The 22547-nt window shown below is 38.5% G+C and overlaps 1 protein-coding gene across 1 annotated transcript in view; it reads left to right on the top strand.

Moving 5' to 3' along the window:
- mov10l1 (Mov10 like RISC complex RNA helicase 1) overlaps positions 1–22547 on the top strand; it is a 37361-nt gene that overhangs the window by 5633 nt on the left and 9181 nt on the right. The window contains exons 10-20 of the mRNA XM_051924389.1: positions 58–235; positions 306–376; positions 466–557; positions 635–693; positions 767–837; positions 929–1010; positions 4201–4382; positions 4475–4621; positions 9774–9895; positions 10007–10106; positions 10236–10400. Of these exons, the coding sequence (XP_051780349.1) occupies positions 58–235; positions 306–376; positions 466–557; positions 635–693; positions 767–837; positions 929–1010; positions 4201–4382; positions 4475–4621; positions 9774–9895; positions 10007–10106; positions 10236–10400 (1269 nt within the window). The remainder of the gene's footprint in view (positions 1–57; positions 236–305; positions 377–465; positions 558–634; positions 694–766; positions 838–928; positions 1011–4200; positions 4383–4474; positions 4622–9773; positions 9896–10006; positions 10107–10235; positions 10401–22547) is intronic.

Below are 22547 nucleotides of genomic sequence, written 5' to 3'. Positions count from 1 at the left end.
AAAGCCCTTATTCAACACTTTTGTGGCAAAGTTCACATCTTGATCTTCTTTTTGTAGCCTCTCTCTTGGCACAATTTTCAGTGCAAGTTCTCTGCTTTGCTATGGTTGGAGGAACTTCAGGCAGAAAGAGAAATGAAGGAATTCAGTATTCATGGAACCTTCCTCAGAAAGAGTGCCAACTACCTGTTGCTGGATGTGCCAGGTGTGGCTGACGGGAGGCCCAGTGTCAGCCTTGGTAAGTAAGTGTGTGGCAACAAGGTTACAATATCTTACAAATGGACTACAGCAGGTCTCAATCTTTGCAGGAGACAAGGTGCTTCTGAAGAGGACCCTTGCCAATGGTATTGAACTGGAATACACTGCCTACATCAGTGAGGTAATTGTAGCCTCTGTATTGGTGTGGAGGAATTACATGGACAACCACTAGAATCTTCTACTCTAACAGCTTTGTCTTTCTGCTTCTAGATTTACAATGATGAGCTGAGCCTTAGAGTGAACCTAGATTTTCACAGTAACTACAATGGGGAGCCCCTTGATGTTGAATTCACATTCAATAGGTATTGGGTTACTTTTGCCACACTGGGTAATGTTTATGATAGTAGACTTGAACCTGACTGGTATCTTTTCTGCCTAGGCTTACTATGCGGCGGTGTCATGCTGCAGTGGAACGGGTAGAACATTTGGGAGAGGCAGGTTAGTGAAGCTCAGTGTTGATGGTCAGTATCTTAGACAACTTCCTTAGTCATCTATCACGTCCCTCTTTCAGTCTTGTTTCCACAGTGCCTGGTTATCAAGCCTGTCCAACTACACCTAGAGTGGCAGCAGAATAACACAGAGGTTAGATTGGTTGTAAGAAAATGTTTCCTTTTACTGTATATATGCAGCATCAACACACATGGACTGTTTTATTATGTACTGTATAACTTAGGATGAAACCTTTCCCAGTGATGAACGGGATGCAGGAGCCCAGGGTGTGGACATGGTGTCTGTTGGGACCCAGACCCAAGCAGGTATGCAGAATACCTTGGATATGTTTTAGAAATCAAACATAATAAGAATAAGTAAAGAATCTTGCCCTTTACCAGGACAAGTCTAATAAAACCTTTTTTTTAAGTCAGTAACCAGGCAGGCGAAAGCTTGTCCATCTGCGTCATTACTTTTGCAGCACAATAACTTGAAGAGGGAGCATCCATCACAGCAGTCTGTTACAGCATTATCAAAATGGTCAAAAAGTACAAGTAGAGCATTATATTTATAGACAATTGGATTTGCATAACTGCTGAATTAATGCTTTCACTGATTACACTCTGGTTAAAAGACATGTTTTAGTATAGAGCCCAACCAGCCAAAAATAAGTCTTTCTCCATTATATCCTTGTTCTTGAATATCTTTTGAATTCAGCTCTTATTCTGTTATGAAAACTGTATACGTCCCAATTATCCAGTCTTACTAGGTGCATGAAAGATGATTACGCCAGCCAGTTTCTTGAACCGCCTCGGTGGTACATTCTGCTTGTTTACTTGATCATTTCAGCAGTCTCTTACTAAATGTGCAATGTGAAGGTGAATGCTTAGGAGGCAGAACTTTATTATATGGCTTGTTCATTTAGGGTTGTATATTGTGATCTCATTTTGACACCATATGGAGAGAGGAGACTGTTTCATATCAAAACTATTTAAGCATGTTAGAATGTACTGTAGTGTAATGATTTCTTGTCGCTACAGCTGTTGTACTGTATTTTTCTCTAGGAAGCATATGACACTTAGTGAGATTACTAATGTGCCATTTTATAAATAAAATTTATACTGTACTAGGGGGCTTCGCTCGCCAACCCCCCCGTGTTTGGCTTTCCGGATACACACTTTCAAAGATTTTTTTTTTTCTTTGAATTGTTGCTATTTCATTAGTTTCACTTTTATTTAACAACTTCTGTAAAAACAATATTTGTAATCTTGCAAGTCTCAGTATGCTGAATCTTTTTAATGAGGTCAGGATAGGTTTCTCTGTTTGGAATTTCAGCACAGACAAAATGATCTACATCATCAGCAGTTAATAATTTTTTTTTTTTTACAATGTAAAAAAGTAAGAGTTCTGCATTGGACTCCTGTCTGTAAAGTCGTGCTATTTTCCTCTCACAGTTCCAAAAGTACATGGGGTTACCAAGGTGATACCCCCAGCTTTTGTCTAGGTTTTTGTACAAGGGCTAGACAGAACGTTTTTGACTCCTGGGGTAAATGTAGCTTTTTAAATAAGCAGACAGATAAATATATATACATGTACAAAGTAACCAATAAATGAATGTGCAGTAAACTATTTTTGAAATTCTCAAGATTCTTTGTCACATGCACAGTGAAATGAATCCTGATCCGCTTATCAAAAACTGTGCAAAGTTAGAAGAATATCAGATTAACAAAAAGTCATACATTGAAAGATAACAGTATAGTAGAACATAATAAATAAGTGCAATTATGTGAATAAAGTAGAATTAAGTGTTAAGGTGCAATAGTTTAGTAATTATTGTGCAAAACCAAAGTTAGACTGGTGCATAGTTAAATGAGGCAGTTTGTTTGCGCTACTGCGATCTTTACTTTCTTTTTTTTATATTTTCTAATTTTCCTACTTTCATATCCTTTAACTTTCTCCACATGTGTATAGCGCCATTTTTTGAGCCTTTCTAATTTCACTGGTTTCATAGTCTCTAACCTGCTCTGCATGTGTTTAGCGTCAACGTTTGTAAACGTCTTTATGAAGTTTTACTTTCTTTTACTCATTGTCTTTTAATTCTGAGCCGGATTGGATGTGCTTTTTTTTTTTTTTTTTCTTTTTTCAATTCCACTTGTTCCAGGCTGATTAATTGCTTACCTTATTTTCTGAATTTGCACCTCGATTATTCTTTTTTGCTCTTTTTTCTGTCCAACGCATTTGAGTCTCTTTTCTCCGTGCTGCTTTCTGCTTCGCTTAGATGTCGACATTTAATTTATAACGTAACTTATATGCTTTATATGGGCTGAGAGCCCTGGATCTGTGTGTGCTCAAATCCTTCACAAGACTGAATGTTTTGCTGCCTACTGTCCTATTTGATACATTGTAAGTAGGGCGTGTCTTTGGTCTCGCGGGTCTTTAAAATGTCTTACGAGAAGATCACGTATCGTAGACTTGCTTTTTGCTTTCCAGGACAGGATTTCTTTTTATAATAGATAGACATTAAATGTTTAACTTTTAAAACGTTCATTTACGCTGAGGACTGGTTCTCTGAAGCAACAAAAGTACCTAAAACATTCTCTATTTTCTAGTGAAAACTTTGTTGCAGCTCAGAACACATTAATACCTAGTTTGAGGCAAACACATTGCTGGGAAAGTCTTATAGTTTGTGTATGCAGTGTAAATTTCCAAGGTGCCTGCTCAGACTTTCCCTAAGTTTGCTGTCCTCCTAGGTCTATATGTGTAATTACCCTATAACTGTGGGCTACTTTTAAAATGTTTCTCTTTCATTTGTTACCTTTGTATTTCACTGCAAATAACGCAAATGTATTTGTCTGTGGTCTTATTTAAGAAAGAGAGAGAATTGCTTCTCTGGGTGATGCCTCTTTCTGTATGTGTAATGTTTGGATTTGTCATGGGTGGGTTTCATTAGTTTTGTCAATGTGAATTTTCCTTGACTCCTAAGTGGAACACTGTTTGAAGTACATGCTAACCTTTATGCACAAAGACTTGAAAAATTCATAGGCACAATGAGTATATTGTATATCAGTCTTCATGCATTCCTGTCAGCAGAAGTTTAGAAAACAATTACTTTCTGTTGCCTGCAGTTCACCTTGTAGATCGGCCTGCATATGAAAAGGAAAAAGCAGTCTAATTTTATTTGACATAACATTTGTCTCTTTCACTGAAAACAAACATAAACCGTCTGTTGATATAAAGTAATGTATAAATACAAGTTAATAACCTGAAAAAATCCTTTACTGTTGTAAAGCAGGGTATGTAGAATGAAATGTTTTTTCTGTTTTGGTTTTCAATGTTAAAATTGTAATAAATATTCAGATATGTTTGAAATCTGGATATGAATGCAACAGTCCTAATGCAGAGTTTTCCCAAGTAATTTATTTTTTCTGAATATTATGTAACACATTGTGATTGGTTTACAGTTTGACATTATATGGACAGTTTGTCATAATGGAAAGATTTTTCGTCTCTGGTTAGGCAAGAGCTCTCCAACTTTCCCATTGAGCCAAAATGGTTTTTACTTCAACCCGGCACTGAACCCACATCAGAGAGCGGCAGTGAAGCGCATCCTTACTGGAGAGTGTCGACCTTTGCCTTACATACTCTTTGGACCTCCTGGGACTGGAAAGACTGTGACACTTCTGGAAGCCATCTTGCAGGTAGCTATGAGGCAGAGTCCCTAGAAGGTACATTTTGGCTTGGCTTCCAGATCTGATTACTTTCTCTCTCTCTCTCTCTCTCTCTCTCTCAGATCCACCACAAGCTACCAGATAGTCGCATCCTAGTGTGCACCCCTTCCAACAGTGCAGCTGACTTGGTGTGTAGTCGCTTGCACTACAGTGGACATGTGCCCTCTGGGAACTTGGTCCGTGTTAATGCCTCCTGCAGGCTGGAGGAGGTATGAATAAAGTTGTAATAAGTATTTAGAAAGGATATTTGAGTAAAAATAGAACTTCGTCAAATTTTTACTTTCACTGAAGTAAAAAAGTATTTTGGTTAAAAAGCACTTTAGTAAAAGTGAAAAAAAAAAAAGTTTGTTTTCAAAGGGACTCAAGTACAAAAAGTAAATGTACTTTTTATAATAAAAATCATGTCTTGATCAGTACACAGAGGAGCTTCTTACTGTCCTCAAATCATATTGTGCCCTCCATAAACTGTAAAGCTTTCTTGTTTAGCTTTAGTAGCTGGTTTTCAAAATTTCTGCTGTCTAGCGCTGATTAAAAAACCTGCAGTCCTGAACCTTGTATTTTCAAACAGCAGTTACTGAATGAATCCTATTTTCAATAAAATAAAAAAAATAAAAAAGTCAGTACAAGTTTCTTCATTTCTGGGTGTCAAAATGCCGAACAATTTTAGACATTGAAGAGGTTGCATTTCTACTGCATTTTGATTTAAAAGTAGGATTAGGATTTGCAAACTGACAGTGTCAGAAATGTATCCTTTTCACTATTCAGTTTAAAACTACACACTATACTTGAGTGCTTAATTATTGTGGTGTGAAGAAGACAAAGATGCTGGTTATTTTCCATTGCACTGCTATTAAGTTTTAACACAATATTGTCTTATTAAAATGCAATAACTATTGTGTTAAATTTTTGTTTCAATACTGTTTAGTTTAAAAAACTTATGTCATATAAATGTAACAGAATCTCATTTAAATGCCGTTTTTATTTTCAACATGACTCATTTCTTACATTGTGGTCTTAAGTTGTATATCGAGCAAACGACGTATATTATGTGCATAAGTTATCTTGGGGGAACAACATCAGTATGTTGCATGCAAAATATATTCTGGTGCGGCCACAATTTTTTGTTTCTTGTTCCCTCAGATTTACATGTGCACAGTTGGTTTTGGCGACTTTGCAAATCCAAATGGGTCGGCAAACATAATTGATAAAGTTACATTTTAAACAAAGACATTCTGTGTTGTATCACACTGTACTACTTTATACAAATGCAGAAAATTAAGATACTGTATAGAGCTACCATCCACATCGATAATTACTGAGATACACTGTAAATTTTCTGTTTTGACATTTCATTTAATTATACAACCAGTTAAAATAAAATAAACTTCAATTTCATTTTTATTAACCATAATAAAAAGACACGGCAATAAACCGAAATATTTTTAATATAGAGAGTAGCATTATGAGCATTAGTGTGGGCATAAATTACGCAGTCTCTGTGAGTAGCAGGGTCTGTGCCCATGTGCACGAGCCAATTTGCCTCACATCCACCTTGCTCACACTTGGTATACAGACAGCTGGGGCTCCAGGATTTGATCAGTCGCCGCGATGACCTGGAGTAGGGTGCTAGTGAGTGTGGGTATGACATACACTATTGTGGGGAAGGGAGGGAGAGAGAGAGAGAGAGAGGAGAAGACAATATATAAAAAAAGGCAACATCTCACAACCTTATTACTTGGAAAGATGCACAGTATAAAAAAAAAAAAAAAAAAAAACAGTAAATCAACATAGACTGGCTTTATTATTCTTCAATGAAGAGAGACTTTAGAAGCGGAATTATTACATTAACTTTCAGAACTTTGGTCTATCTTTTTAACAAGAATTCTCTTACGAAAGCTGTGATTTCCTTTGCACGGTTTGGTATTTAATTTTATCTTTAAATTGGCCTCTTGAGTGCTTAGGTAAACTATGGAATTAACCATGGTTATGCTCAAGGCATATTATTAACTTGTCATCCTGACCAGAAGTGTAATGATTGTCTCATTATACATATTCATATTTTTAATGCACAATAGACAATAATTAATATTACACTACAATAATTCAACTTCAATGTAACAAAACAAATGGCAAATACAAATATGAGAGTCCATGATCTACTGAAAAGTGTACGAGAGGAGTCAATTCTGTTACATTTAACAGCTCTCTTCTGAATTATTTAAAAAACTAATAAAGGTCAGCTCTGAGAATACAAGTCACACACTTTGCAGTTCAGTGGAAAATGGAATAACAGATATGCAGTAATTTTTCAATTTATGAAATCAAAATATATTGTTACTCTTAAGTATGTAAAACTAGAATATTCCATTAAGTCACCTGTGCATTCGTGATCATTGCGGCTCTAGACTAGATTCTGGTCAGCATGGCAGTGTTCCAGTAGCAACCAAAATATTTGTTTGTATGAAAGCTGACAACAACAACAACATCATTTCTTTTATATAGCATATTTTCATACAAATAATGTAGCTCAAAATGCTTTATATGATGAAGAGGAAAAAAGACATAAGATTTAAAATAAGGGAACACTAATTAACAGAATAAAAGGTAAGGTCTGATGGCCAGGGAGGACAAAAAAAAAAAAACTCCAGACGGCTGAAGAAAAAAATAAAATCTGCAGGGGTTCCAGGCCATGGAACAGCGCAGACCCCTCTAGGCATTCTACCTAACATAAATGACCTCAATCAGTCCTCACTGTATTCAGTGTTCTCATGGAAGAACTTGATGATGACGGTCATGTGGACTTCTGGCCTTTAATCCATAAGTGTTGGTACATCATGGTGCTTTGAATAGGTGGTGGTAGCGCAGATCGCCACCACAGAAACTGGAAAAAGAACAGAAGAGAAAGTAGGGGTTAGTACGGATTTTGAATATGAATACCATGAATAATAATGATGATTAATTGATATGCAGAGCATCAGGATTAGTCTAAGATGAAGCTATGAGAAAGGCATGTTAAAGTGCTCCACTGTATTAGCCTGGCGAATTCCTATTGGCAAGCTATTCCAGATTTTAGGTGCATAACAGCAGAAGACCGCCTCACCACTTCTTTTAAGTTTAGCTCTTGGAATTCTATATAAATGTAATGAATTATTATTATTTGAAGATCTAAGGTTACGATTTGGAGTGAAAGGTATGACATTCCGAAATATAAGATGGAGCGAGATTATTTAAGGCTTTGTAACCAAAAGCAGGATTTTAAAGTCAATTCTAAATGACAACGGGTAACTAATGTAGTGACATCAGAACTGGAGAGATGTGCTCGGATTTTCTTTTCCTAGTTAAAATTCTAGCAGCTGCATTCTGCACGAGTTGTAATCGATTGATGTCTTTTTGGGTAGTCCTGAGAGGAGTGCGTTACAGTAATCTAGTCAACTAAAAACGAAAGCGTGAACTAATTTCTCAGCATCTTCCAATGTTGTAAGAGATCTAACTTTTGCTATGTTTCTTAAGTGGAAAAAATGCTGTCCTAGTAATCTGATTAATATGTGATTTAAAGAGTCAGAGTCAATAGTTACCTCTAAATTCTTTACCTCCATCTTGACTTTTAATCCTAATTCATCAAGTTTATTTCTAATAACCTCATTATATCCATTATTGCCAATCAATACAATTTGTTTTGTCTTTTAGTTTGAGAAAATTACTACTCATCCATTCAGAAACACAAGTGAAACATTGTGTCAGTGAATCAAGAGAGTCGGAGTCATCAGGTGCTATTGAGAAATACAGTTGTGTGTCATCAGCATAGCTGTGGTAGCTCACGTTATGCCCAGAGATAATCTGACCTAACGGAAGCATGTAAATCAAAAAGAGCAGCGGACCCAGGGTAGAGCCTTGTGGAACACTATATAGAATATCATGTGTCTTTGAAGTATAATTACCACAACAAAGAATTTCTACTTGCCAGGTAGGATTCAGATCAATTTAAGACACTGCCAGAGAGGCTCACCCATTGACTAAGGCGATTTCTAAGAATATTGCGATCAATGGTATCAAATGCGGCACTCAGATCTAAGAGTATGAGAACAGATAAACGGCCTGTCTGCCTTTACCCGCAAGTCATTCACTACTTTAACGAGTGTAGATTCTGTGCTGTGATTTGTTCTGAAACTTATCAAGAATAGCATGTTTATTGAGGTGATCGTTAAGCTGCATAATGACTGCCTTCTCTAGAATTTTACTTAAGAAAGGCAGGTTAGAAATAGGTCTAAAAGGACATAACTTTTATTAGTAGCCACTTGCAAGGCACAGCAAAACCTTGATGTCCAGGCACAGGGTACCAACTCTATTTTCGCGCCATGTGGTCTTGCTTGAACCTTAAGTCTGTTAGTCAGTGACTTGTAGCAGGACTCACACTAGCATTTAAGTAATTGGGCTGATAAGAATTAGCCACATTACCTTGTGTGTACAACATTACACATACTGTATATTGTTCACATAACATGTGGTCTCAAAATATTACTTGTGGCCATAAAATTTTATTTGCACAAGATTAAAAAGACACTACTTCTTGGGTCTTCAGGGATTCCACATAAGACACTTTAAGAAGAGGGGAGTAAAAAAGCTTGCCTCAACAGAATTCTTTAAATTTGAAGGACATTCTTGAAAGCAAAGGTTTCTTCAGGCCCTAAAGGGCCCTGCATTATATATCAGACATCTTTGTGTATCATATCTTTGAATGAAGTGTTCAAATATGACTGTGAGGAAAATGCACATTCAGTTTCCATGTCTCAACAGTGAGTGGGAAGCATTGGACCAACGTACCAAATGAGCAGCTGAAGGCACACTATGGTGCTTTTTATTTGTAAATGATTTATGGCATTCTATTGGCTGCATCTGAGCAATGCTGAACTATAACCTAAATTAACAACAACCTGATAGGTCTATTTTATGAATTTATAATATTTTGGTCTGTGTAAAGAGTAACAGTGACTTTTAGGAAAAGTAAAAAGCATGGTGTTTGACCTAAAAATGCAGTGAGGTCAAAACCGTGAACGAAATGTATTAAGTAAAAATAGCTGAAAAATGTACTTCAATTCTTTACACCTCTGGGTAGGAAGCATTAAGATTATTCCTCAAAGAAGGCCTAGTGGTATAACCTCTCATGTTCCTGCAGAGGAGGAAGAGTTAGCCTTCTGAAACACTGGCTGCAGCAAGTTTCCAACCAATATATAGTAAATCTCCTTCAGTTTCTTACTGCAGGGATCCCCCATAGTGTATGTTGGGGGATTGAAATTGAATCCTGTATCCAGCTTTACACTAGTGCTCCTTTCATTGTTCTTATTCTTCTATTTACCTTCTTAGAGCATCCCAGAGGAAGTTAAGTCGTACAGCCACAGTGGAGAGGATGTATTTCAGGCAGCACATTACCGTATTGTCATCACTACCTGCAGTAGTGCTGGCATGTTCTACCAAGTGGGCCTCAGGTAATTTACATGTATAATGCCCAACAGGGATTTCAAAAGGAAACCTTTTAATTTTTTTCTTTTTTTTTTTTTTTTTTTTTAAACACTTGTGTTTCACTGTTTGCTACTAAGGGTTGGTCACTTCACTCATGTATTCATGGATGAAGCAGGACAGGCTATGGAGCCAGAGTGCTTTATCCCACTGGGTTTGTTATCTGAGGTAGATGGCCAGGTGAGTTGACCATTATTTGCCATTATTTTACTAATTTAAGATGCTGGTGAGTTTTTACAACATGTACTTGTCTTGTTTCTGATCCATATCACACACAAAACTCTAATACTGTGTTTTCATTCTGTGTAGATTGTGTTGGCTGGAGATCCAATGCAGCTAGGTCCATTAGTAAAGTCCAAACTGGCAACTGTGTATGGCCTGAGTAAATCCCTTTTGGAAAGATTAATGAGCATGTCACTCTATTCCCGCCAGGAAAAAGAGTTTGGTCCCCATGGTGCTTACAATCCCCTGCTGGTAAGTTAGTTCACAATATTAGTCTACTTTTAATGTATAACATATTAAAAAAAATTGTAATCAGCATGCAATTTAGTCAAACATAATTTTGCTGCTGGCAACTGCAGACCATGTTTCAAGTGAAGAAGCAATTCACAATGTAACTCTGTAATCTTTTAATTCTACTTGGCTAGGATGGTGACTCTTAGCCACAAATATATTATTATGGTAAAGGCAAATTTAAAATTTTCTGTGCACAAAATCTTGCATATTCAAACTGAAAGTAGTGAAACAAACTTTGCAGTATGTCTGTTGTGCCTGTGTAACTAGAGGAATTCTGTGCCAAAAAAGATCCATGCAAAGTCTCTCATAAATACTTGTAAGTTAGTGTGGTTCTGAGGGTCACTACATACAGCTCTGCCGATGTTTCTCTTGTATTAACCTGACATGTTTTACAAATGCAATAATGTATTAACAATGCAACGCTTATCAATGAAAATTATTTACACAACATTGAATCACAATGGATTTAATTTGGTTTTTTTTTGACATTGATAACAGAAGATATTCTTTCATGTCAAGTGTGAACCTTTTAGCCATCTGTTTTCTAAAACCACTCCATCCTGAGCAGAGTTATTCCAGCCTTGAGTCTGTGTTAGGGCTGCAATGATTAGTCGACGTAATCGATGATGTTGATTACAAAAAACCGTCGACGCGTCATAAACAGAACCTTCAATAGAGGCTCCAGTCAAAAAGGACCACATTGGTTTTTGTAACTGCAATGCACTACATGAACGTCTGGGTCAGTATTGTTTGTCAAGACTGCACACAGTCCTACCAGTGAAGAAGAATGTCTGAGGAGAAGAAGAATGTAGAGGAAAATAAATGTGGTTGGAATGGCGAGAAATTGATAGAGGAGGGGGAAGGAGAAGGGGGGCGGGGGGGGGGGGGGGGGGGGGGGGGGGGGGGGAGTGTGGGAGCACTTCACCGAAAAAGAAAAAAAAAATTGAATGAAGATTATACAAAGCGGAGCTTTCTTTTCACGGCAGCACTGCCGCGATGCATGTGCATCTGAAACGCAAGCATCCTAAAGGTGTGATGCCGCTGTCTCTTGAGAATTTATGCTGGCACTGTTAGTTAGTTAGGGTCAGATCAGGAGGGAAGGGAGAGCGTGAACGAGACTGAGAAAATAAAAGTGAAAAAGCTAACTTTGGGTGTGAATTTGTTACTTGTAAATCTGTTCATTTTCAAATAATATTGCATTAGTGCGATGATGTTTTGTGATTGGTACTATTTAGATCACACAATGATTTCTTCAAAATGTCACATATATTTGTCTATTTTCCCAAACGGTGCTGCACGCTGACACCAGAAGGCGTGAGCTTATTCAGTGCGAGCAGGAGCACGCAGGTGGCCGGTTGCATGTGCTATAACAAGCTTGACCTGGCAGCGATCAAAGCACATGTACTGTGCAAGGCATGTATGGGGTCCACTGACAAAAGAGCGTTCATGGCTCACCTTGCAGAGGAACATTCTTTCCTCTGCATGTCCTGGAGTCCTGTGCAGACTGGGCAAGGTGGGGGTGGGGGGGGGGGGTTTTGAGAAACACGGTCACTGATTACAACCGCAAGAAGGTACGTGAATGAATATGAATAATGTTGCATCCATGCCACAATGTTTTCCGAAATGTACTATAAGGTCATAAAATGAATAATTCCAAATATCATATATACCTATGTCTGACAAAAAAAAAAAAAAAAAAAAAAAAAAAAAAACAGTGTGGATTTGACATCACGGGCCATAAGGTGCATACTAATTCCGTGTAAGCAGGAACACTCAATAAAATTGAATAAAAAAAATCAAGTGACAATGAGATACGAATAAGGCAGATTCGCCAGCATTTGCGTGTCAGCTTTTATCCATCCATATCAGAGAATTTCCAGTTCGATTGTCTCAAAACACCACGCACATGTACAGTTATTCCCAGTTTCAGATAAAAAGTAACAGCGTCAGATCCCTGGGGGGGGGGTGGCAGTGGCTGTTAGACGCAAATCAAATGTATTTGTTTATTGTATAATATTAACAATAAGAGCAAAACGGCAAATATATGAGGCAGTCAGGATCAAACCGGGGGACTCTTGATTATAAGTCAGCAATTCCTACCGCTGTGCCACGGAAGCTATTGTATCATCCTTGAACCTTTTGTGAAAGTGTTTATTTGATCTTTGCATTTCAGGCTTTACACATTATTTAGTTTGTCTACATTTTGTCATTTATTACTAAAATATGAAAAACGTTTCTGTTTTAACAATGTATTTTTTGGTTAAGTTAAATGCACTTTTTTTGTTTAAAGACTACTTGCACTTTAGTTTGTATTTAATGTATTTTTTATTGTTATGGTCACACTAATATAAAAACATCTGATTATTTTCAAATTCATTTGTTTCACTGGTGGTTGTTTTAATTTGATGATTATTAATTTTAATCGTGTTAATGCAGAGACATCAGGGTGACATTCACAGGTGGACAGACGTGAGCAGATGAGGTAAGACATGCACTGGAGCCCAGAATAGGATGTACAACCACAGGTCGTGGGGTTCAAAATAATCAGGCATGAAATAATGTTGACTAATTTTGGGGGGGTGGGGGGAATAATTGAACGATTAGTCGACTACCAAAATAATCATTAGTTGCAGCCCTAGTCTGTGTATGGTGGTCTCTATCAGATTTACACATCTGGACACTGCAGTTTTTTCCATTCTTCTTTCCAAAACTGTTCAAGCTCTGTCAGACTGTATTGGATATGAGTGAGCATTCTTTTTCAAATCCAACCATAAATTCTCAGTTGGATTGAGATCTGAATGCTGACATTTTAGGTTAACATCCTTGCTTTTAAACCGTTTTTGTGTATCTTTGGCTTTATGTTCCTGGTTGTGTTCTTTCTGGAAAGCAAATCTTCTCTCAAGGTGCAGACTTCTTCCAGACTGTATCAGGTTTTCCTCTAGGACTTCCTGTGTTTTGCTGCATTCATTTTACCCTCTACTCTCACAAGCTTTCCAGGGCCTGCTTCAGAGAAGCAACCCATTCCATGTTGCTGCCACCACCATGCTGTATGGTGGGGATTTTGTGTTTTTGATCGTGTAGCGTTTAGCTTATACAAACATGGCACTTATTCTGATGACAAAAAAGTTAAATTTTGGTCTCATTAGGCAACAGAACCTTCTTCCAGCTGACTTCAGAGTGTCTCATGTATCTTCTATGTAAAATCTAGCCAAGATGTCTTATGCAATTTTGGTTAACATTGTCTTTATCTTTACCAGTTGCATCTTTTTAGGAGAAAGTGACAAAATACCCAAGAAACAGTGCGCACATTCTCTCCAATCTTGAGTCGCTGTAGCTTGTAACTCCTTCAAAGTTATCGTGGTTCTGTTGGTGGCTGCAGTCATTGGCGGTCATCTTCTTCTGTGTTCATTTTTTGTGGGTGGCCAGTTCTAGAGCGATTTATAGCTGTGCCATAGTGTTTCTGTTACTTAATGATTGATTTAACTGTATTTTTAAAGGATTTTTAAGTAACATGGATACTTTGTTGTATCCATCCCGGCATATGCCTTTCAGTAGCCTTTTCACTATTATGCTTGGAGTGCTCTTTTGTCTTCAGTGTATAGATTATGCCACTGTGCTCACTGCCTTTTATACTCCGATTTGTTTTGAAACCCTCTGAATAAGACAGATTATTTTCAGTTATCTAAGTATGATAACTTCTAAGAACAATTGGGTGCACCAGCTATATTGCTTAATATCCTACTGTACTTTTGCTTCTGTAATTGTTTCTTCACCAGTTTTGTTCTGCCTTGGCTTCTAGTAGACAGATGCGTACTTAAATCATATGATTATTTTTTCCTAACTGGTGCTACTTTTTCCACCATTATATTCTGTGTTATTTTATATAGCTTACAGAGTATTCACACCAGGTGGCAGTGTAATGAAAAGAGCACATAAGGCTTTTATTGTATTTGGTACTCCTAATAATACAAATGAACTGAACTGATTACACTGCCTTATATTTTTAATTAGAGCCTTAGATTTTTTTTAAAAAGCCAAGCCATGTGTGTGATCGAGCAGATTGAAGTACCACAAACCAACTATTGACTTTTTTTAATGTAGAAGTAGTAGCTCTTTCTGAGGAAACGGTGATAAAAGAAATTGTTTGAGTGAGTGGACTCACTTACACTTGCTCATACCTGGAAATCTAATTACCGAAGGAGAATCTTCACAAATCTTGCAGACCCCAGTGCTGTAAAACTGGGATAAAAGCTTGGCATATTAACTATGCCAACGTTAACACATCACTATTGTATAAGTAAAGCAAGTTGAGTGCACAGCCAGTCGTTGTTTTGAAATTCCTGAATATCATCACCACATTGTTTAAAAAAAAAAAAAAAAAAAAGACCTGGATGTGGTGATTTTGCAGTATATGCGTAGTTTCGATATCCGGATCAATCATCAATAACATTTTTGATTTGGAAAAAATACTTATTCTGAAAGTTTTAATGCATTTTCTATTTATGAACCCATGCATCCTTCAGCCCATTTATGTGAGCTGCAGGAACAGACCAAGTATTTTTAAAATTTTATAAAAATTCCACTTTAGAATAGTTTTATGTGGCAAATTATACCATATGCTATGATTGTAAAGAGTTAACTGAATTGAAAAATGCAGAATTTATCCTTTTTTTAACAATAAAAAAATGAGGCGTTCACATGCAGAATTAAAGCATCTGGTGCGATTGCCATGTCTGTCCATATAAAAATATTCTCCTCCAAGTAGACAGTCTGTAATTTGGCACACGTGTTCTTCTAGAAAGTGGCAGTTAAAGTTTGTTTTCGTGGAGATATTTGAATAGTCTACCATACAAATGTTTGAAATTTTCAAATCTTCTAATGAAATGCTTCTAATGCAACTTCAATTATGATTTTTTTCTGTTCGCTTTCTGTGCAATAAATGCATGTGACAGCAAAATAAATTTCCAGTACAAATTTAGTCAAATCCCATACATACACACTACAGATTTAAATTAGTGTCAGAGAAATATAAATCATTATCGGCAAAGCTCCAGACAGATTTTAAACAGATTTTAACTCTTCAAGCATGTCTTTCAAAAATGTTTTAACAAGTTTGAGCTGCATTTAGTTTAGGTCTTCCACAACTAACAGTAGGACATAAATCAATGCTATTTTTGTATCATTTGAATTGAAATCTACTGTCTGTGAAAGCTATTGGCCTATTTGGGTTATATTTTTAGTCAACATAGGTGAACTTGTGACCTATGCTTCTTACGACCATTCAACATAACACATTGAACACTGGAAGAAGCCCACACTGATGACGTAACATAACACAGACCAAGGATTCGTGAAGCTGTTAAAGGTTCAGTACCCATGCAAGCAACAGTAATAACGAAACAAAATAATAAAAATTACAAAAACAATAGAAAATGTACTAAGAATAATACATGAAAAAGGGATCTAAAACAACAACTTAAGTGACTTGTTATATAGTACTGTACGTACAGTCAGGTTTTAATACATATACTGGTCCGTCTTGCATCCAGATCGACTTATGACCAGTCTGTTGATCATATGCATGATCATATCACTCACCTGTTTAATAACTTGCAAAAGAATAATGATGTGTTTGGTGCGTATTGAACTAGAGTTTATTTTATGAATGGTTCGTTTCCATGCCTTTTTCTAACATTAACTGAGAGACTAACATTTTGTAGTAGATCACAAGAATGCTAGTACTAAAGATAGTTCCAAGGCTAAATGCATACTAGCAGTTTACCAAAGTCACTGTTTGATAAGTCAACATTAGGGTTGTTACAATATCAGATTTTTGGTAGCCTATGTATCGGTATAAGTGCAATTTCATGATTTTTCGATACTCATTTGATACCAAGGCAAGAAACCCCATTAAACATACTCTCAGGAAAAAAAACTTTTCAGTTTAAACAATGGCATGCTGTCTTTAAATAAATATTCAGATGTTTTTTTTTTTTCTTATATATATTTTTTATTCTTAGTGTGTGTATGTGTATATATACATACACTAGCAGTAACTGATTTAAAACAGCAGTTTATCCTTTTAAGTAGTTACCCAATTATTACTTAAGTAAACTAGAAGTGGTGTTCATAAATATTGAAATATAATGAACTTTTTATTGCACAGCTTTCCACTGTTAAAAATAGAAGTGCCATAATAAGGAGAACACAATGTTTTGTTTTTTCTATATATGAACTGACGTAATAACCATTGTAATCATGTTTACTCGCAATGCTTATTTAATAACATGAATGCATCAGAAAGGTACACTTCAGAATCTTCAAACTTAATTTTCTCACTTTTCACTTTAGGGACAAATACAGTTTTTATAATGATATAACTGAAGTTGTGAGTAATATATATGAAAAATGTGGAGGAGGTCCTAGGTATGAAAACTGCATCTGCCCTGCAAACGGTCCTTCAACTTGCAGGGAAAACTTGGGGGTTGGTGGCAGGATTGGCAATCCAGCCACCGTTTAAATAAAACTTCATGCAGCTCAGAAATGTCAGACAGGATTCCTTTTTTCTCTCTGTGGGTGTAGCTCTGCTGCAGCCACCCATAGGAAGGCTGCTTACATTATGAAGGGGATGGGGGGGAAAGCCCTCTGGAGCCTCATCCCCAGAAAAGCCAAAACTGCCAGAAAGCCAATGGAGTCAGGCCTGTTGGGGATTGAAACTGGTGTGGTGCCGAGTTGTCACCCGCTACACGACAGCACTCTGCTCCCAGTTTGAGGCGGTCCATCCAAGTAGTTGTGTGGAACGTCTTGTCACGGCATGATGATCATTTTCCTCTGCAGTCGGAGGAGCGTCAAAAACTCTGCATTTCAGTGGCAGCACTCGCTGAGGTGTGCAGACCTGGGACTGGCCAGATGTTTGTAGGTGGGGTACACCTTTTATTGGTCTGGTTTGCTCTGGTGGCTGTCATACTCCGGCAGTAGCTGTTGCTGTGGCAGATCGGCTCCTTCCAATGGTATCCAATGTTACTCCCTTTCATTGAGCGTATTATGAGACTCTGATTAAGGCACTGCCTTGTTCAATGTATGCTCTGACTGCAGTGAGTGATGCCTTTGTGAGGGAGACATTTTATTCTCAATTTCACTCGGTGGTTGATGGGTGGTCATGAGTGATTTCAATGTGACCACTGTCACTGACAGGGCCAGCTGTGATGATTTCTTCAGTCCCCATGTGTCTGGCGACATGGTGAAAGTGGTTCCACATTCCTTGACTTTGCAAAAGGTCAGGGGCTGTGGATTACTGAATCCTGGTTTCAGCACCCTGAGCAGCATTGTTGGAGTTGGTACTCTTAATACTGGTGGTGCGGTGAATGAGATTGATCACATCTTCGTGTGTAGACACCAGAACTGCAGTGTCTACAGAAGTGCCCAGTTTGTGAATTCTGACCACAGACTTGTTGTTATTCTGAAGATTCAGCTTAGGTCCATTAGGCTACCACCTACTAGGGAACCTGGCCGGACTCCAAGATCAGTCTGTTTCTAATGAGTTTGCACGCAGTTTGTGTGAGGAACTTGCAGATTTGAGTGCGACTTTTGATCCTAATGTGAGGTGGGAGACCTTCCTTGACAAAACCCTCAAGGCTGCTGAAGGTTTTGTTGGTGTTACCAGTGTTCTCAGAAGGAGGTGTTTCATCTCGCAGGGCACCCTGGATATCCTGTAGCAGCACACGGCTTGATGACTACTCCAGTCAGTTTCAGGAACTGTGAAGAACGGCTGCAAGGGCTTTGAGTGCAGATAAGGAGGCATTTGTTAGATGGTGTGTCACTTGCTCATAGATTCCTCTATGGTCTAGTGACCCACATCCTCCTTACAGAGGAATCGAAGCATTACGCACATCCGAATCTGTTCCTTGGAGTGTCACAGTCCGAGCAGGTGATGGAATGGCCCTTATGGGTGACACTGCAATTGTTTGTTCTGGCCTGGCTGCTTTGAGCAGCTGCTTAAAGCTGATCCTTTGGCTAGGAAGTTGGACATCTCTGGGTCCACAGTTCTTGAGGCTGATCTTCCAATTACATGTGAATCACCCAGTCTCACTGAGACTGCATGGGTGGTGAGCTAGCCAAGGGTAGGGAAGGCACTAGATCTGTGGTATCCAGAGTGAATTTCTCCAGGCTGATTGTAAGGCTGTCCTTGCATTGTAAGCAATCTTTGCTTCCATTTGGGAGATGGGTATTGTCCCAACTGACAGGGACGACAAGTCGGTCCAATCTGGAAAGGGAAAGGTGATCACCTGGATTGCGGCAACTGCAGGGGGTTAACGCTGCTCTTAGTGCTGGGTAAGTTCCTTGCTAGGGTCATCCTCAATAGGATGCGTGATCACTTGCTCACCTTCCAGTGATCGGAGCAGTCCGGTGTTATGCCTAAGAAGTCTACCATCGACCACATCCAGGTACTGAGGGTTCTCGTGGCGTGCAAACACGAATATCTGCAGCCTTTTGTCAGTTTTTGTAGAGTGTTCAATTCAGTAGATCGAGCTGCACTGTGGGACATCCTAAGACTTCATTGGGTTACCAGTGGTTTGACTTTGTGTTGAACGAGCTGTTGCTCACAGAATCCTGAATGAGGCACATTATCTGCATTGTGAGGGAGCATCAGTTACAACACTACGCCCAATGTAGTGCGATTTCCCCAAGGGTGATCTGGCTAACAGGATCCTCATTGTTGAGGAGTGGCTGAATCAGGCCAAGGGGACACCCATGTAACTTTTGGCTACAGCAGATAGATGTTCATTTCTAGTGGGTGACATGGGACAGTGTGTCTGGCTGGGGTTTGTCAACCAGAATCATGAGCTGTTTTGTTGTGTAGTGGGTGCGGCAACAGTGCTGTACCAGTGCATGCTACCTGACCTGACCTGGAGAAGGATAAAAAGTTAAACCTTTATGCAGGCGTTTGTGCTGTACCTATTTGAAAAACTGTCACCATGTCAGTAAATATCGACTTTTGTTTGTATTCAAACTATTGTTTGTTTCTAGAAATCTTATTAAGAGCCTGCTGAAACTTGATTAAATGGTAAGGACACTTCAACATGCTATAGCCTAATGTAATTTAGCACTTGGCCACATTAAATGTATGCAGCATAGGGTTAATAGGCTCATTATTGTTGGATATAGTTGCATACAAAGAGTAAACGGTCCTCATTGGCAAAATTAATGGCAATATGGATATTTATAGAAAAGAACACTTAGACACATTATGGTACTAGTTTTTAATTTGAAATTTGTTTTTAAAATTGGGTGTTGACATGTTTGATGTAATTCCTCTTTTGGTTTATGTTGGTCGGATGTATAATTTTCAGACTGGATTTTTGATGTTACCTTGAGCACCAGCTTCTAGAGCAAAGAATTTCCAGACATGACTTCTGTACATGGATCACAGAACTGGAGGGGCCACAGAGTCTCTGGCTAATATTCACCCGTTATGTTCTGTGGTATTATTTTACACATGGCCACATCAAGATTAGCACTGCTGGGGTGTGACTGTATGGTGCGTGTTGGTTAAGTGTGGAAATAAGAGTTTCATTGTACTTTTTGTATTTATGACGATGTAACTGAAATGAACTTAAAGTGCATCCGGAAAGTATTCATAGCGCATCACTTTTTCCACATTTTGTTATGTTACAGCCTTATTCCAAAATGGATTAAACTCATTTTTTTTCCTCAGAATTCTACACACAACACCCGATAATAACATGAAAAAAGTTTACTTGAGGTTTTTGCAAATTTATTAAAAATAAAAAAACTGAGAAATCACATGTACATAAGTATTCTCAGCCTTTGCTCAATACTTTGTCGATGCACCTTTGGCAGCAATTACAGCCTCAAGTCTTTTTGAATATGATGCCACAAGCTTGGCACACCTATCCTTGGCCAGTTTCGCCCATTCCTCTTTGCAGCACCTCTCAAGCTCCATCAGGTTGGATGGGAAGCGTTGGTGCACAGCCATTTTAAGATCTCTCCAGAGATGTTCAATCGGATTCAAGTCTGGGCTCTGGCTGGGCCACTCAAGGACATTCACAGAGTTGTCCTGAAGCCACTCCTTTGATATCTTGGCTGTGTGCTTAGGGTCGTTGTCCTGCTGAAAGATGAACCGTCGCCCCAGTCTGAGGTCAAGAGCGCTCTGGAGCAGGTTTTCATTCAGGATGTCTCTGTACATTGCTGCAGTCATCTTTCCCTTTATCCTGACTAGTCTCCCAGTCCCTGCCGCTGAAAAACATCCCCACAGCATGATGCTGCCACCACCATGCTTCACTGTAGAGATGGTGCCAGGTTTCCCCCAGATGTGACGCCTGGCATTCTACACCAAAGCGTTAAATCTTTGTCTCATCAGGCCAGAGAATTTTGTTTCTCATGGTCTGAGAGTCCTTCAGGTGCCTTTTGGCAAACTCCAGTCGGGCTGCCATGTGCCTTTTACTAAGGAGTGGCTTCTGTCTGGCCACTCTATCATATAGGCCTGATTATTGGATTGCTGCAGAGATGGTTGTCCTTCTGTAAGGTTCTCCACAGAGGACCTCTGGAGCTCTGACAGAGTGACCATCGGGTTCTTGGTCACCTCCCTGACTAAGGCCCTTCTCCCCCGATCACTCAGTTTAGATGGCCGGCCAGCTCTAGGAAGAGTCCTGGTGGTTTTGAACTTCTTCCACTTACAGATGATGGAAGCCACTGTGCTCATTGGGACCTTCAAAGCAGCAGAAATGTTTCTGTAACCTTCCCCAGATTTGTGCCTCGAGACAATCCTGTCTCGGAGGTCTACAGACAATTCCTTTGACTTCAAGCTTGGTTTGTGCTCTGACATGAATTGTCAACTGTGGGACCTTATACAGACAGGTGTGTGCCTTTCCAAATCATGTCCAATCAACTGAATTTACCACAGGTGGACTCTAATTAAGCTGCAGAAACATCTCAAGGATGATCAGGGGAAAAAGGATGCGCCTGAGCTCAATTTTGAACTTCATGGCAAAGGCTGTGAATACTTATGTACATGTGCTTTCTCAGTGTTTTTATTTTTAATAAATTTGCAAAAACCTCAAGTAAACATTTTTCACGTTGTCATTATGGGGCGTTGTGTGTAGAATTCTGAGGAAAAAAATGAATTCATTTTGGAATAAGGCTGTAACATAACAAAATGTGGAAAAAGTGATGCGCTGTGAATACTTTCCAGATGCACTGTATCTTTTAACACTAGAATTACCAGAGCCACCGGAAAAAACTCGTAAATCCGTCCTACTTTAACTCTCTTTGCACCTCTCTGTCAGCATCTTTTGTCTTCTAAATGTGTCGATAAGCCCAAGCAACCTGCTATACCATCCCCCCACCGCCTCAGAACGGGCAAGAAGTTCTCCCAGTTCCTGCTTTGATTGATTATGTGGGAGAGAAAAACACAGGATTGTAAGGGGAAATAATTTGATGCATGTTTTGTGTATACAACAATCTATGTAAACACATCATTAAAACAAACGTTTTTCACGTTTTAGCAATAAATGACAAAATGTAGACATGAACTGTATAATGTGTGAAGGTTGATGGCCAAATATCAAATAACCACTTTCACAAAAGGTGTACAAAACGACCGCTTCTGTGGTGCTGCGGTTAGAACTGACGACTCATAAACCTGAGGTTGTGAGTTCGAAAGCCGCTCCCTTGCAAATTTCACCATTTTGAGTAGTGAGCTGCTCTTATTGTTAATATTTTACAATAAAAACATACATGGAAAATCTTTTATCAGTGGCACCTCTGCAAGGGAACCACCTCTTTCAACCTTCGCAAGTATATCCAGTTTTTAATACCTGGAAAAGTTTTGGGATTAAAATGCTCAGAGATCTTTATATAGACAACCTATTTACATCTTTTGAACAATTACGTTCAAAATTTAACTTCCCAGCTACACATTTTTTACTATCTTCAAATTAGAAATTTTGTTAAACAGAAATTGCCCGATTTCCCCCACCTTGCACCCTCCACAATGCTGGAAAAAATACTGCTCAATTCCGAGGAAACACACTATTTCCGCAATATATAAAATCTTATTAGAGTCCCTACCTTTCAAAGATCCAA

Source organism: Erpetoichthys calabaricus, chromosome 1 (genome assembly GCF_900747795.2).
Source record: "Erpetoichthys calabaricus chromosome 1, fErpCal1.3, whole genome shotgun sequence".
Classification (NCBI taxonomy): domain Eukaryota; kingdom Metazoa; phylum Chordata; class Cladistia; order Polypteriformes; family Polypteridae; genus Erpetoichthys; species Erpetoichthys calabaricus.
This window is presented reverse-complemented; position numbering and strand designations above follow the sequence as displayed.